Source organism: Netta rufina (genome assembly GCF_964035555.1).
Source record: "Netta rufina genome assembly, chromosome: 14".
Lineage (NCBI taxonomy): Eukaryota > Metazoa > Chordata > Aves > Anseriformes > Anatidae > Netta > Netta rufina.
This window is the reverse complement of record NC_140137.1, coordinates 2,212,434-2,229,613: the sequence shown is the minus strand read 5'-3', so window position 1 is coordinate 2,229,613 and position 17,180 is coordinate 2,212,434. Positions and strand designations below refer to the sequence as shown.

Here is a 17,180-nt window from a genome sequence, read left to right as displayed (position 1 = left end):
TCCTATTAAGGGAATTCATTATTAGGAGGAGGAAGGAACAGTATTACATGACAAAATAACATAGAAAGTCTCTAGCTACCTCTCAGCACATTGATCAAACCTGTCTAAATGCCAATGAGGTGGGACTTCTCCAGTTTTCAGTAATAATTGATCCAGCTTAGAGGTGTTATTCCTAGACAGAAAATAAGCAGTGGGAATTAGTGTTTTTTTTTGTATTAATTTTGTGATTTTTTTTTTTTTCAAGCACATCATTAAGATACTGGTGTAAGTGAGTCTGGGGAACTGTTGATTCCTTAGGGATTGCAAATTCTTTAATGTATTCCTGCAGTTCATTATAGGTCTTAAGAAAATGAGAAATTTATAACTGCTTAGTGGGGGAAAAGCTGTATACATGTTAAAAGCTTTGAAATTGATTTCTGTTAAAGATTTGCAAAGACTGTGTATATATGTGCACATATGTATATAAATCAACATGAAGTAGCATTTTTGTTTCTTCTAAAGCATCAGTTGCCTATTCCAAGTACTAGGTGAATGGTATGTATACTAACACAGAAATCTAGTTAGTTTCAAAAGTTAATGTACAAAAATCAATGGAGGAGATGGAATGGTTCTATTTACAGGTTTGATTATAAAGTGGTGCCTTGCATCTCAATCAAGGTGAGTGATCTGTGTATTTAAGTGACTTGAAATGTTCTTTTGTCTTTGTAGAAACATTTATTACAACTAATTAGATATTTAAACTATTGACCAGCCAAAGAGAACTTCTGTCGGATTGTTTTATCTTTTTGCTATTGTTGTTACATGCATTAAAAAACATAAAAAGTTCACTGTAAGGTTCTGTCAAATTTAGCCAACTTCAACAAAGCAAGCATGCAAGAAATGTGTAATTTATTACTATGAAGGGAAGATGAACCAGATGGGAACTTAGATGAGAAAAATGTTGTAGCATATCCATGCTCTTACCTTTTCTCTTGCAGTTATTTCTCATTTAAAACCATATATGTGCTTCTGTTTGGTTATATATATGTGTCGATTAATAGATATGCTTCAGTTATTAGACAGTGAAAAATTTATGAATGACTTTATGTGATTGTGCGTCCCAGCCTAAACACCAGGAATGTGTGTTATTTCATGGTACCTGCAATATCTCCTAGTTGCCAATGTCTCTGTCACATTAAGGGGTGTAGCTGATTAACAGTTATGGGTCCAGTCGGATTCAGGGTACTGAACTATCACAACCACAGATTCACCAATAATGTATACCCTTACTCAAGTCACATTTAATGAGAACTGTCACAACTAGGAACAATGCAATCAAGTGCAATTTATTACAGCAACAGGTACACAGGTTCTTTGGATTGCAGGTGATAGTTACTGTCTGCAAAAGTGAGCCAGCATGCATGAAATACATGTACACAAGTGCTCAGCCTGGAAATTAACCCGTTAAAAGGCACAAAGTCTCTATAGAGATTTCTAAGTTTCCACAGTGACACACAGTATAACCAAGTGTTCAGATCTCACACAAAGGCATCCCAGTGGGGGAGGAGAGGCTCAGCCCATCGACTGATCCCAGGAGTCCTCAGGATGGCGTATTCCCTCAGTGGTATCTTCTGTTTTGGGAGATGAGACTAATGGAAAGTGGAATTTCAAGCCTATGCTGTAATACTTCGATCATTGTATCTTTTGTCAGACAGACTTAGAGCAAGCACGGACTATAAAAGGCAATTTGCAAAAGAGACCATCTGCAAAAGACAAATGGAAAATAAGTCCAGAGAGGAGCTTTTTAGAATAGAAAGGACTGCCAGTCCTGGGTCCATGTTTTAACTCAAAACCTAACAGCGCATCACTCTTTCTTCCTTCAATGCTTGTATATTTTAGATGGAAGATATGCTTTCCTCTGACTGCTGTTCTGGAATGCTAATGGTGAGCTGTGGAAGTGCAAAGGTTTTATGGCAGGAGACATTAAGCTAAGGGCTATGCTTCTAAGATCACAGCAAACAAAGATCATTTTGAGATACCACTGCAGCCAGCATATTTTTTTTTAAGAAGCTCCTTAGAAATCAAGCTTGTAGAAGTGGAACTCCCTATAAGAAAGCTTAAGTCAAATTTTAGTGTGTTTTTTTTTTTTTTTTTTTTTTTTTAATTATTATTTATTTTTTTATATCAATTCTTACATGTTGCAGTGATTTAGAATCAGTTTAAATATCTGATTTTATAGGTGCATGTTGTAATTGATTCTAGGTACATACACAGGAATTAAGTCATTGTTTTTTAATAAACAGATCACAGCTGTTTTACAGTGGATAATTAATGTCACTTGCTGAGTGAGAGCTGAGCTAGGGTAACCAAATGCTCTTGGCGAGAAGTGGGAAGGAAACCGCACAGTGCACAAACAGGTAGCATTTGCACAGCACATATCATGCCCTGAAAATTTTCTTGCCAGTGTAAAAGCAACTTTGCTTCTAAAACATGTTTACAAAGTAAACAGGATTTGTTAAAGCTGTATGTATATAATGAATGCACTACAGAAATGACCCAGACATTTCTATCATTTTGATGGTTTTGCATGAATATGCTTGTTTTCTCTCATCTATACCAGTAATTGTTTGTATTCCAGCCAGATTAGATACATTACTCTAAACGTTTCCTCCTTCATTGCCTACATGTTCATGTTGTGTTTTGTTTTTGTTTTTGTTTTTTTTTTTTCCCACTCTGCAACAACCTACTGCTTTAGTTCTCTCTATTTATGCCACCAGGAAAAACAGTTAAGAAATGTTAGCTCTGAATTCTTAACCATTGCATTGATACCAGTTGCCAGGAATACTGATAAGTATGTATTCTAGAAAGGAAATACATCTTAGCAGCTGGGCTACAGCGGCTGTAACATTAAGAATGCTTCCTCACATTTTCCTTGATTGGCACAGACCCATTTAGCTACTATGTTGTAGCTGCAATCAGCTATATTTGTATCAATGTGAAAAATGTGCAATTCTATATTTTCATTAATGCTTCAGCTGGGGAGAGAGGAAGAAGAACATCAGTATCAGTCTGTAGACAGTAGGGCAGAGATTTGCCACAAAGAGGCTTTTCTATAGTCAGTCCTACTCCTCTGTAATGTCCTGTCCATCTATTCTCATTAAAATGTCAGGCCATAATACATTTTGCATAAATCTATACAAGTCGCAGTCAGATAGTTTTTGACTTCTTCAGAATCCTCTTGTTTGCTAAAACATAAAGTGGCTCAAGTTTCTGAAGAATCAGGGAGTGGTTGAGGTTGAAAGGGCCCTCTGGAGGTCACCTCTTGTCCTTGCAGTGGATGCCACTAAAAAGGGCCTGGCTTTCTCAGCACATTAATTATAAAGCTTTTTTTTTCTACAGATGCTTACTGAATTTCCACTACCATAAGTAACTTTGTACCTCTGAGCTGAAGGATTAACTACTTCTGCCCTACTACTTATGATACACAGTGGAATCGTTGCCCTCAATTTCAACCATGCTGTTCTGTGGAGTGAGACATGTTAGTTATAATGGCAGATTAATCTAGTACCAGGTGTTCTCCCTCTCCACTTTTCAAAAAAGACGGCTTAGTAATTTGGCAATGTCATGTTCAACTGTACATAGCATGCAGCTGAACTGGTAACATATTTTTTTTTAATTAAAACCTTAAGTTGTAGCAGCTGATCTGAGTAATCTGTAATACATAAACGTAGTTCACATTCTTTTCTTCAAATTGCAAGGTTTTACTTTTCTTTCAATAAAAGTAATTTTAAGAAATAGAGAGCACACAATTTTATGATGATAATTTGTATTTTCAATATAGAATTCAAAATGCTAAATGACAATTAAAGTAATGTTCCAAATGTCCTTTGTTGAAAGGACAGCCTTGAGGCAACAGTGAACATTTTTTGAAACACTCTTTGCATTTCTACTTAGAGACTCTGACAAGGCTTTTTTAAGTGCAGTTTTCAAAATTATTTTCTCTCTCATTATTTATGTAATTATCAAAGCTTTAATCTTGATGTTTTATTTGTTGTACACTGCAGATACATGTGGATTTACTAACAGTAGGGTTCTTTAATGATGAGCTTCTAATATTTATTTCTTTCTTCATTAATAGCGTAGGATTTTAACTCATAAGTATAATGCGGATGGATATAATGAATAGCTTAGTGACTTCATCTTTTCATCGAGGTAGTCCAGTGACTTACTGTTAATTCTAATTAAGTAATCACTGAAGCCAGAGAAAAACATTAACTGCAGTAATTTGTAAAAATGAATTTGGATTTTAATTCACAAAGTTGGTTACTGTAGCAACTTGCCAGATGTAGAAAATACTTCCATCGCAATTTTGCAAGATAGCACTTCTAGAATTGGATATGAAAGGTACATTTCAGTGGATGTTTTGCATACATATCAAAGGAATACCAACTTTCTCCAAAGTTAAAAGAATAAAACAGAAAATGGTGATTGAGTTTATGATTTTAGTTTATTGTTGAATTTTCAACTGTTGGGAATGCTTACTGAAGTACAGATTGCTAATTTTTGTAGGTGTTCCAATATTGTCAAGTAAATCAGTGTGGTCACTGCTAGTTTGGACATGCAAAAGATTCACAGTGGGATTTAGAAAACTCTGAGATCAAGTTAACTTCAGGAACGGGATGAAACTGAGTCATCTTGGTTTTGCATACATTGTTGAGAAGGTACTTTCAACCATCTTCACAGTTGGTACATTGCAGCTGTATCCAGTTCTTTTCCTCCAAAGGGAAGAAGGCTCACAACACAGTTTGCAAGTCCTCCTTGTCCTTTTGCTATGTGGTGTTGGCACAACCATTGTATCCCTGTGGCCACTCACAACAGCTTACAGAAGGCATTGTAGCTCTTCACATACAAAGTAGGTGAAAGGTGATAATTGGTGGGTTTTAAACTGTGTGCAGAAATGAGAAAATAAGCATATTTCAGTGCTCAAACAGAATTGCTTGAGTTGGATTAGAATTTTGGAATGAGTCAGACTTCTGTAAGCAGCTCTGGTAGTTGAGGAAGCAGTACTTCTCTCATTCTGAGAGAAACAAGGATCTAAATGAGACTAGAGGAGCTGTGTAGCCAACAGAACATGAATTACGACCCACACATTTGTTATTGCATATTCCATGTCACTTTACCCTTCAGAACAGGTGTTAGCCACAGTCTCATGGCAAAATTTTATCTTTGCTAATTAAATTCTGCCCTGCTAAATTCCCCCTGAAATTTTAATTTGATTTTGTATTCCTCACTGTATGTCATAAATTGCTGTGTGATGGTACTTTGTGCTGTTAAATCGCTGCCTTTAATTGGTAGGTGACATATTCCTTATCCCCAAATACAAAGTGAGAAAATATTTTATCACTAGTGAAATGATTTAAAATTTACTATTGCTGATAGCTACAATTCGTGAAATCCTCATCAGACAAAACTATTTCTTGGTTCCCCCAGTCTTCCCAAATGACTTTATTCAGCTAAAAGTTCTGTTGGAGAATTGTCTAATGGGAATGTTCAGGTAGAACTGTAAATTGTCCCTTTCTTTAAAAAGAAGCAAAGAAAAAAACTTCTATCCATGCTGAGAACTGATTTAAAAACAGTATGTAGTATAAAGACAAACTATAAAATGAGCTAAGCTGAAACACTACTTGTTCTCAAAAGGAAGACATGGTTTGGAAGTATGTTACTAAAATCTGTTATTCGCTATGTGTTAGACCATTCACAAGTTAGCACTTCATAACACACTATGCATGAATTTGAACATACCTTAAATATATACTTGAACTGAATTTAGATATGAGCCACAGACACTTCGTAGTCTACGAAAGTTGAAGTGAAGGCAGACAGCTTGTAACCAAAATTTTCCCATGCATTTTTCCCATGCATGTTTCTAACTCATTTTCTGTTTTAAGACCTCTTTTTTCTTTGTGGCAGTATTTTTTTTTTTCTTCTCATAATTTGATTTGATTTTGCCTTCCAGTAATTTAAGTGCTTAAATATTTTTAGTCTTTGTAAGCTGGCATTAATTTTCCTTCAATTATGCTGTTTTTCATACAGTCCAGTTTCTAATGTTGTTTAATGTTGTCATGACAACAAAAGCTACTGAAAATCAGGTACTCAATATTAATGTGGCATTCTTTCAGATCTTCTTTCCAGGCTGAAAAAAGTTTATTGGCAGATCCTCAAAAGGTGTAAACTCTCACAACTCTATTGGTGATCAACACCATCTGATCATCTGCCACTGTATCTCTTTTCTTAGAAACAATTTTACTGCACTTCCTGAATTACCGATGACTCTGAAGTATTGGCATATGGTAGCTTTGCAGAACAAAAATGATGTAATGAAACTTCTGACAAAGCTCATAGTACAATTGTATTTTTAAGATTATTCTCAACAAACTAAGTGAAAATACTTTTTGCAGAGAGCATCATTCCTGAATATGCAGTTCAGATTTAGGCTCTCAGGAATTTTGCCAGTATCATATACAACAAATATGACTGCCTGGTGATGTTTTTTTTTTTTTTGTTTTTTGTTTTTTTTTCCCTGATATTTGCTGTTTGTATGTGATCTTTTTTGATTTAATTGATATTCAAATTATGTAGAGATTATCTGCCACCGTGTATGTTTTTATATGCATGGTTTTATGCATTATACCATGTATCCTATTAGAGAGGAAAATATTTCAAAATCTCTATGTTTAAAAATACTTTCAGCATTTTTAATGTATACATTCAGAAAAGAACTCCATTCCATTTTTCCCCATATTCTGTTGTTTTCAGTGGATTGCTTGCTAGTTTGCCAATATGTTCTTTAAATGTTGGTATTATGTTAATTCCATGTCTTCAGCTATTGACCACATTCTAAGTGTGCTGATGATCAAACAGAAAATGTTAAGAGTATGGTGTCATTTTCCTTATTTAATGATGCATCAAGTAGCTATAATGAACAAGGTCATGAATATATTTAGTTTAGGGAGTATGACAGCAGTTTGAACAGTGCACCATAGATTTTTATTTTAATTTAGCTGTGCTGCTTCCTATGTATACAATTTCGTCCAAAATAGACAAACAAGCCTTGGAAGGAAACTTGTCATTATATAACCACACAGACATTATTAAATGTTGTTAGGCCATTTTCCTCATTTATGCGAAGTGTTATATAGATGTTATCTCCATTCTCTAATAACATTTTTGATGTTGAAAGGTTTTAAGTGGTGCCTTCCAACTGTATGTATAGTAAGGCTGCAGGAGGAATTTTGGATGTGTTTGAGGCTGTGCAGTGGTTGTGCGTAGCTTAAAGCTTGGTGGTGCATCCTCTCAGAAAGCTGCTATATGAGCTTTGCCTGTGCTGCTGGGCTGCTGGTATTTGCTATGCTTGTGACAAGAGCCGTACAAGTGCTTTATTGTTTATGTTTAAGGGGAGGAGTGGAGAATGAAGAGGAGGGAAACCTCCTTTTTGTTAACATGCATTTATGTTTATGGCATTTGTTACTATATAATATACTGTAGTTAATTGCCAAACAACATGAAGAGTCTAACCCACTAGGCTCTCCAGTAAGGGCTGTTTTTCTTTAGCCCTTTTCATTTGGTTTTTAAATGCATCTTCACCAACAGTTTTTAAATAGTACTGCATTGGTATGAATTTGCAGACATTAATTGGTTTTCACTTCCTTAAAGAAAAAATATCCTATTTCTTCACCTTGGACTATTAGGCATAGCACTCAACATGCACTTTTTGTTTCAGTAATATTTAGTACTTTGTAAAGCAATAATTGGTTTTAGTCTGTTTTTCTATGAGTGCTTGGTGCTGAGTATGTAGTGTTCTTAGCCATTTCAGCACTTTACATGCTAGCTGGGTGTAATGATAGACCTTGTACCCAGGAAAACGTTGGATTTGCAGCCTTTCAATTTGTCTAACAGTTCCACAAGATGTTTCAAGTCAATATGTCTGTTAAAAGCCACTTTGGGGCAGTTCAGTTCTTTAGCATTCCCACTTCTAACTTGTGACAAAGCTACATGATAAAACCTCCATGAGATGCGTGTTGCATGTTCCCATTTATACTTAGCTATGTAAGAAGCCTTTCATTCCTAGCTGTGGACAAATAGTTACGTTGTACAACAGCAGTAATAAAAACTATCATAATAATAAAAAAAACTATCATAATAATAATAAAACTATCATAATAAATACTATACTATAGTAATTATAATATAAACAGACTGCAACAGTAATTCAAATATTATGCAAAGTTGGCAACACTGCATATATGACAGTGGCTTAATAAACATGTTGACAAAGTGACTGTTAGATACCTGCAGCACTGATGTGCTCCTGAGCTATGACAGCCTCCTGGAGACCCAGAATGCCACAGAGCTGGTGTGGGGGGGGAACAGCTTTCATGTGGTAACAGAGCTCACTGTACCTGCAGCTTCTTGCTCCTGTGCAGAAGCACCACGCTTCCTGCATAAAATAACTTCAGTGAATGAATGACACATGATACATGCAGCATAACGCTTTTTAAAGGAAGGATGAAGTTGGGAAATAAGAATATAAACATAGGTACTAAAATGTGATGCAAATAAGCCTTGGGTTGAAAGAATATGCTAGGAATGTCACTGCAAAGGGAGTTTAAAGGAGGACAGTTTAAATAGGAAACACTTAAGCACAGTTATGGAATACTGTGAACTCTCATGTGAAAATGTCAAGTTGCTTGATATTTTAGTTTGTTTCAGGACAGAATTTGAGTCATAATTCCTTCAAGAATAAAGTTGTGCAGTTCTGAGTTTCAGAAGAAGTAGTGACTACAAAGTACTAATAATAGCATTTTCCATTACTGCGTTGTGTATTATACATTATTGTATTATTCATGTGTTTTTCTTTTAGTAAATGACTTTGGGTTTTTTGAAGAAGGGCATTTATTTCAAAGGCATGGGAGAGGTGCAGTCCACATGGGGCTTTCAGCATAAAGATGTAGTGCTTTAACTTTTGTATTTGAGGCTGATTTCCTTTTATGTATTTTAAAATATTGTACTGGATTCTGTTTAATGAACATTTACATGCAGATATCCTGCTTTTCTAGCCCAAGAGGCAATCTTATGTAATACATATTTGCATATTGACACAGTTACGATACTAGAACTAGAGGAAAACTGAATAAAAGTCAACAGTGTGTGTCAAAATATACTTTCAGAGAAAAGTTCCTTTAAGGTTTGGCATTATCTTTTCTCAGTCACATCAACTTCATGAAATAAGTACATCCTCAAGCTATGTGTGGAGTTCCTACTCACAAGAGAAGTGAATGTTAACTTTTATACAATTTTGTTAACTTACCCTCCTGAAATGTGAAATGCAGTGAAGAAATCATCTTGGTGTGGTGCCTGGCAACATCAAGGTCAACAACAGAGTGGCAGAGAATACAAGATAAAGCAGGATAGTACTTGTAGGGAAGGATTTCACACAGTTTTGTGTCACATAAAAGACAAAACTTTAAAATGGACTGGAGTAAGTGAATAGTTCCAGTGACCAAGAGGAAGGGACATTGCTTCTGCTGTGAATTTTACAGAAGTCATTCACTGAACAAAGAGTTTGGGGCCCTTCGGGGTTACAGCTTCTGTGTCACTTAAATGAATAGAGATGAAGATTTTTCTCCTCCTTTGGCCTTGTCCCATCTCCTCTAAAAACAATTCCACTTCCTGATACCTTGTGCATACCTATCCACAACCATTAGCATCTAGTTACCCACCAAGTAACTTCTCTTTGTATACTGCATGTACAACCTCGAGGCTTGGGGTGTCAAAATAATTTATTCTCACCTCTTTCAGTATCCTAGGAAAGTAGTTGCAATACTGCCAACCAACCTTTGCTGTCTTTTCTGATATAGGTGTCACAACAGAGTTCCCTACAGAAAAGTCCTCTGAGCCTTGAGGTGCACAGTTCCCGCTGAAATATTTTGAGAAGGCAGCAATGTGATTTCCCATACCAGCCAGCCTGTGTGAAGGTCATGTAGGAATGTTCCAGGTCTCTGGCAGTTCTGAGGAAATACTGATGCAGTTCTAACAAGATCAGTGTATATAATTAACATTCCCATAAACTTCATTCACACAGTACTGTATAAATAGTTGTCCACAGTAAGGGTACATGTAATCCTTGAAAAAGCTTTTAGAAGACAGAGAACTTATTCAGACAGTAAACTATATTAAGAAAAAGTTCCAAAATCTATGTGTATAAACTACTAAAAAGAAAACTACTAAAAGAAAACTAATTTTTGCAAGCTCAATTAAGTGTTCCAAACCAACCTTAATTATGTGTGTGTAAATACAGCTTGTTTTGTTGTTTGTTTTTTTTTCCAAAATTCTGATGAAGTGTAGCTGTTATCAGTAAGTTTTTAAGATATTCAATGTCTGAAAAAGGGAGCAATGTTTCTATGCTTTCATAACAAAATCATTATTTAGAAAGTTTTGGTTACTATGATGCACTGAATAACTGCATGTAAGGGTAGAATAATATTCAAGAACATTGCCTTGCACATCACTGCAAGCTAATATATCTTAATGAATAAATTGAACAAATGGCACAGGCACCAGACAGCAGGGCTTTCTTCTACAAATTACATTTTTCTCCTTGCAGCCTTGGATTTTTTTGTATAGCTATGAAATAATTAAGCAAAGTGAAGTATTAATGCAGTTTTATAACTAGTATGTTAAGGTTGCCAGATGTTGTTCAAATTTTCTCTCTTTTTTAATGTACATTGGTGTTCAAATTGTAGGCTGATAATGGGTTGTGGGGAACTTGGATATCAAAACCAAATGTTGTAAGGTATTTAAAATGAGCTTATATAGATGATGCTTTACTGTTTCATTTATTTTGATATACTCGGCTTTTTATTTTCAGTTTTGAAAAGGCTAAATCTCAAATCAGATTTCTTGATTGGAAAATTTCAACTTACACAGTATTTCACTGATGACTTCTCTTAAATCAGAAAATTTGGAGATTTATTTACCTCTTAGAAAACAATATTCAATGTCTGAACCCTTTCATCACTTCTGGAACATATACAATTTTTGTACACAGATTTTTCAAAGCATATATTTGAAATGAATGTGGCCAATCAAAGTAAAAATGTAGATATCAGAACAAATATGAGGATGAATACAGGTTGTAATGATGGCATTGGTGTAAATGTAGGTATTTGTTTTTCTCATTTGATCTGTGTGCATAGTAAGGGGTAGGAGGGGAATATTTGTTATTTTTAACCACCCAGTGTGGATGCACATTTTATTACCAGAGTCTTCTTCCTGAAAACATAGCCTCCTAGTCAGGTACAGAAGGCGATTACTAATAGTTGTTTTTGAACATAGAAGCAATCTTGAGTTTTGTCCATAAAGCTCAGGTTTTCATCAACCTTCTAAACTATTTCTTTGAGATACAACTGAGAAATTGAGTATATATTTGCATCAAAATCAAAAAAGATGTTCCCTCCACACCCAACCCGGATCCTAAATATTGTGCCAAAAGATAACAGTACTTTGTTAATGTAATTCAAAGGTACAAATTGAATCTTCAGTTACACGTGTGTCATTTAAAAACACATGAGACTTCATATGTGGTTCTTTGAATTCAGTTGAAGAGATTACCCATGCGAAATCTATTCAATTTTTAGTTATTTTGCAAGTATGTCCTTCTGTTAATGACAAAGGTATTTCCTCAAATGTATGAGGTAGATTCTGTCAATTTTTTTCCTCAGTTATGAGGAAAATATGCATAGCGTAGGATACTTGACAAGTGAAGACTAAGCAGATTAAGGCTGACTAGGTTCAAGATAGTGGAATGCCTTCAAATTGCTTCAGTTGAGGAAATGTACCATCAACAGAAGAAGGAAGGCAAGAAAATAGTGTAGGACCAGAAATCATGGTATTTATTGCCTTGGAGATTTGTGTCTTCCTTTCACTGACTAACTTTTTTTCTTGGGTGATTTTGCCCCCAGTATGCTCAATCAGTTTATCCAATTGTTGTGTGCTTGTTATGTGAAAAAAATAACACAGACCTTTTTAAAGGAACTGTAAAGTTGTAGTGTTGTTTTTGTTTTTGTTTTTAATACCGTACTTGTTTAATTATTCAGTCCCTTAGAGAATAAGTTAACAAAACTCTGCACAAATCCAGTGAAAGTATTACAGTTGAACAGAACTATTGTCCATTTGCTTAATGTGCTTAATGATGGCCTATGAGTCCATAGATTTTTGTATATTGTAAAGATGCTGTCATTTTTCAAAAAAATGGTGTTTATAATACAGCTGTATTATTCTCCACGTGTGCTGTTCTTATTGTAAAAGGTTGCTTTATAATAGTATTTCTTTTCAGATCCTGCTGCTTAGTTTTTACGTGTTTGGTGGTGTTGACCAAAAGTCAAATATCAGAAAGCTAGGTTATCAGAAAGATTGTGCAATGTCAGCTTTTACCAAACCTCTAGACCTGCTGGGCAAAAATCTCATTGGAGTGGCCAAGTAGTCCTACATCATGCTTCAGTGCTGATAAATCATGCCTAGAACAATGATAGAAGATCTAACTAGAGGGACACTTGGACATTTTCTCTGATGAACTTGAACAGAGTTAGGATTAAGATAGCTCCCAACAGCATCCTTTTGGCTTATTGTTAATGCTGAAGTGGTTTTCCTTAGTTTGGACGTGATGCAGAATGAAAGCTTCCATTCCCCAATGATATTCTAAACCTGCTCAGACAATTTTCCGATGGTTCAGAACAGAATTACATTAATTCACAGCCTTGGAATCCTCTCTACATTTTGGCTGTATTTACACTGTTTTTCATGTTTGTCATTGTTTTTTTTTTCCCTAAAATCAACAAATATCTTATCTCTAGTCTCCATGTGCTACAGTAGCATTACTATGTGGACTACTTGAATTTCCATACAGAGTGCACACTGCTCGTTAGTAGTGTACATGTATCTATATATGTCAATAATATAGACCTGCTGTCATGTACAAACAAAAGCGTTGTGAGGCAATGAATCCCTCTAATCAATCCAATTTAGATAAATTGGCATTTTTTAACAATGTGTGGTGTTTCTGATAACTCTTGTGTCTAAATAATCTCATGCTCAGCTAGTAATATTACAGCTTTCATTTGAGGTTGTCTACATTTAAAGAGCTTATAAATTTTGATTTCTGATAAAAAGACTGATTTTTTATTATTTTTTTTGTACTTTCTGTATGAAGAGGTTTTTATTCTTCATGCCTCTAGTTGTTTGTTTTCCTTCTACAAGGAGTGACAGATGATAAAGCACTGAAGTACAGGCAATGATAAATACCCTGTCCCTGTTAATGGGAGTTGAGAATGCTTTGCTTCTCTCAGGATTGGTGCCATATTTCCAGGGCAATGTATTGATTTGGTTGACTGCCGATGTGTGATGCATGACAGAAGTGAGAAATTGAACATTTTGAATGTGAAGTAAATCATGCTGCTGATGATATATAAATGATTTAGGAAAAAGCAATCAATCAGATTCTCTGTCCTGGTTGCAGTGCTACATACAATTTAATATATGGTAAAACAGTAGCTCTTTTGCAATCAAAATCAAATAGTAGTGTGTTTGTTTGTTTACTAAAATCAGATTCTTGCAAAAAATACTTGCAAAACTTTGTTTTTAGTATGCTTTACTTTCTGCATTACTGATGTTTAAGCTGTTGCAGAGCAGTGCTCACACAGAGCTGAGGACATTTTAGATCCTCATGCTGCCCTGCCAGCAAGGAGGCTGGGGGTTCACCAGGAGCTGGGAAGGGGCAGGACCAGGACAGGGCAGGACCCAGGGTGCCCACAGGGACATCCCGTACCATGCAGCATCATGAGGGGAGAGTAAAACTGGGGAGGCTGGTCAGAGGGGCTGCTGCTACTTAGGGAAGGGATGGTCATCAGTCAGCAGGTGATGAGAAACCGTATTGTGTATCACTTGCTTTGTATATGTTGTTACTATTATTATTAAAGGTTTTCAAGCTGTATGTTTCACAGATTGGATTCATTGGTTCAAGAAACTAATTCCTCGTTACTTAACATGTTAAATACTTAGAAGGGCCTCAGTATTTCAGGACATTTTGTATGGGAAGAGACTTAAAGTACTGTACTCTTCCATCCTTCCATCTTCAACCACCTTTTGCTGGATTTAGTCTGTTGAGGAAAAATAACAAGGTTAACTGAAGAAATTAGAGATAGGAAGGGAGGCACTCATGTAATTATGCAGTTTCAGAAAATAATAATTATGCAAATTACATTACTTCCTCATGAGAACAAATTCTCCTGGGTAAATCTGAAATTTGACTTTTTTTTTTTTTAAATAGTTTAACTGATGCTGTAGAACAGTTCTAACAAGAGGCTTGGCCGAACAAAGAATGTCTTGCATAGTCATCGGAAGTAGTTGTGCTAAAACTATTCTTATCTCTAGATACTGCAACTCGTGGTCAACAGGCTACAATTTTATGGTGTAAATTTCTACGTGAGCTAAATCAAAACTGGTAGGTTCTGATGATTAAAAGTGAAAGCTTGAATGTGTGTTTTATCACAAAGTATGTAAGAAGCATCAGTACAATTGTGTAATCAAAGCTACTGCTCGTTTGATTACAGAGGTTAGACCCACTGACAGATAGCATTAATCTTGGCTCCTTTTCAGATCTCTCATGTTTTAGACTATGAACAGGTAATATGCATTAAATGTAAAAATTGACATCTATGAGGTTCTTCATTTCACAAAAATTCAGTGTAGAGGAATTTAGGTGATTTACTTGACGGCAATGTCCAAACAGAAGAGGGAAGCTGAATATTATGTGAGGCTATTAGTCCAAATTATGTTAAGTTTTTCCCTTGCTTCTCCTCTTGATAACGCGAAAGAGAAAGTATGACTGGCAACAAACTGGTAACTATTAATGTAAGCTCTTTGATGATGTGAATTCAAACTCTGTTTCTTAAGGAATCTGAATACATCAAAAGGCATAGCATGTTTCTCATTGTGTGGTTTTTGTTTGTTTGTTTGTATGTTTGCTTGTTTCTTTTTCTCCCTACACAAGCTTATTTGGAAGATATGGGTCTCTTCTTTTCTTTGGTTTATGTTGTCAGTCAGAGCCAGTCTTTTTTTTTTTTTTTTTCTTTTTGATAAAAAGCAAGGTTAAGAAAGAACATATTTCACAAAGAGATGAAAAAATCTATTATCATTAGTTTTTCTGTTAATATCAGCAATTCTGAAAGAAGAGCAGGTTCCATCCTGAATTCTTGATGTCAACCATATGTTCAAAATCTGTCCCATATAAATAAGATGGCTCTGGTTGCTGAATTTAGTTTTCATTTTTCTGCCATCAAACTTATTTAGGTTTTCATGATACTAGCATCATGAAAAATAGGAGTCACACACACAAAACTGGAATTGCCATCAAAATGCTGTAAGAACGTGACTACCAAAATACTTTAAAACTTATACTTTAATACTGTATGTTGAATAGATTTTTATGGTTGTTTCAGTGTTTTCATGTATTATGTGGTTCATATCTTCAAACTTGCTAGTTTTCTGCTACTGCTGTACACCTGGTTTATACTAGGTTTATCAAAAATTAATGATGCATGGTACCAGTTTTTATAAATTCTGGGTTATCACAAAATATATATTACTTGCATTATTACTTGGAATCAAATCACATTTGAGCCCTCTTGAATGTCATTCAGTGTTGTTCTGTTTTTTGTCTGTGGGCAAGATCAAACTCAAATACATGTATATATAATTTTGTGAGTTTCCCACAAGGTAGTAGTCATTATTTGCTCATAACTGTTTCTTTATATTTTCAATTTTCAATAGCAAAAATCTTTAATAAGTTGCAAACATTTGAGAGGGTCTTATTTCCTATTTTTGTTGCAGATTTATTTCTGTTCTCCACTGGTCAGTTTTCTACACCAATAGAGTATTTAGGTTAGCTCAACAGCTGCTAGGAGAACCCAGATTCAGATTTCATGCATATGTTCTACAACTGTGACAACACTAATGCTGTTTTTTTTTTCCCTATCTTTTTATTTGTTTGTTTGTTTGGTTGTTTTTTTGTTTGTTTGTTTTGATGTTGTTGTTTGTTTTAGCTATGCAGAGTGTGATGGCTTTTGAATCTGTTAGTGTTGCTTTTTGTGGGTGCCACACTAAATGTGATTGTCTTTTCTTGCATTCAAGCATCTTTTGGAAGAAGGAGTGGCCTTGTTTTACAAGTAAATCTAAATGGGTTTGAACCAGAGTTTTTCATTTTCATCCAAAAAAAAAAAAATTAAATTAAATAACAGATGAGGTTATAAACCACACTGTGTCCAGAGCAAACGTCATAAGACACTGTATGCTGAGCTTCTCTCTTAACCATGTTCCTCTCACTGTCCTCTTTCCTATGTTGACCAGGTTGCACAAAACAAGTACATCTCTTCTGTACCTCTCTTGGTGGCCTGGCTACATTTTGGTTACCCTTGCTGATGTTTTGGCTCAGGTGTCGCAATTGCAGTAAAGCCACACTGTTTTCTTCAGCCTTGGGATCAGCTGCTACCTTGAGCTGTTGAATGTGCAGTTGCTATCCATAGATAGGATGTGTGTAATTGTAATTTCCTATTAAAGGTTTGCTTCATGAATATATCAGTATTAAATATATATATATGTGTGTGTGTGTGTGTATATATACACCTGGAATTGCCATTTGAAATGATATTTAGAATTACCCGTGTCTGTCTGTGTACTTATTTATCTTATCATTAGTGCTTTAGAAATATATTTGAAAGTATTTTATGAATGAATTCTTTTGACTGTTCTCCATGATGTGGGAAGTGATGTGTATCTTAACTCTTTGCTCCTGTTTTATAGATGGCTATACAACAGATGACATTGAATTTTATTGGCGAGGGGGTGATAATGCAGTCACAGGAGTGACAAAGATCGAACTGCCACAGTTCTCCATTGTAGACTACAAGCTTATCACCAAGAATGTTGTTTTCTCTACAGGTTTGTGGAGGGGAAGCTACAGGGGGAATTCACTGGAAAGACTTAAAAATGAGCAAGTTCTCAATATATAGTTCAGGATCTGAACAAAAATTTTAGAAATTGAAGTAAATTAAGGCAGCAACTGAATTTTGTAAAAATAAAGTAGTTGT

At 35.2% G+C, this 17,180-nt stretch overlaps 1 protein-coding gene across 1 annotated transcript in view; it reads left to right on the top strand.

The window, feature by feature from the left end:
• Positions 1 to 17,180, top strand: part of GABRB2 (gamma-aminobutyric acid type A receptor subunit beta2) — a 160,127-nt gene that overhangs the window by 120,757 nt on the left and 22,190 nt on the right. Inside the window, exon 7 of the mRNA XM_084295069.1 lies at positions 16,894 to 17,031. Coding sequence (XP_084151195.1) covers positions 16,894 to 17,031 — 138 coding nt within the window. The remainder of the gene's footprint in view (positions 1 to 16,893; positions 17,032 to 17,180) is intronic.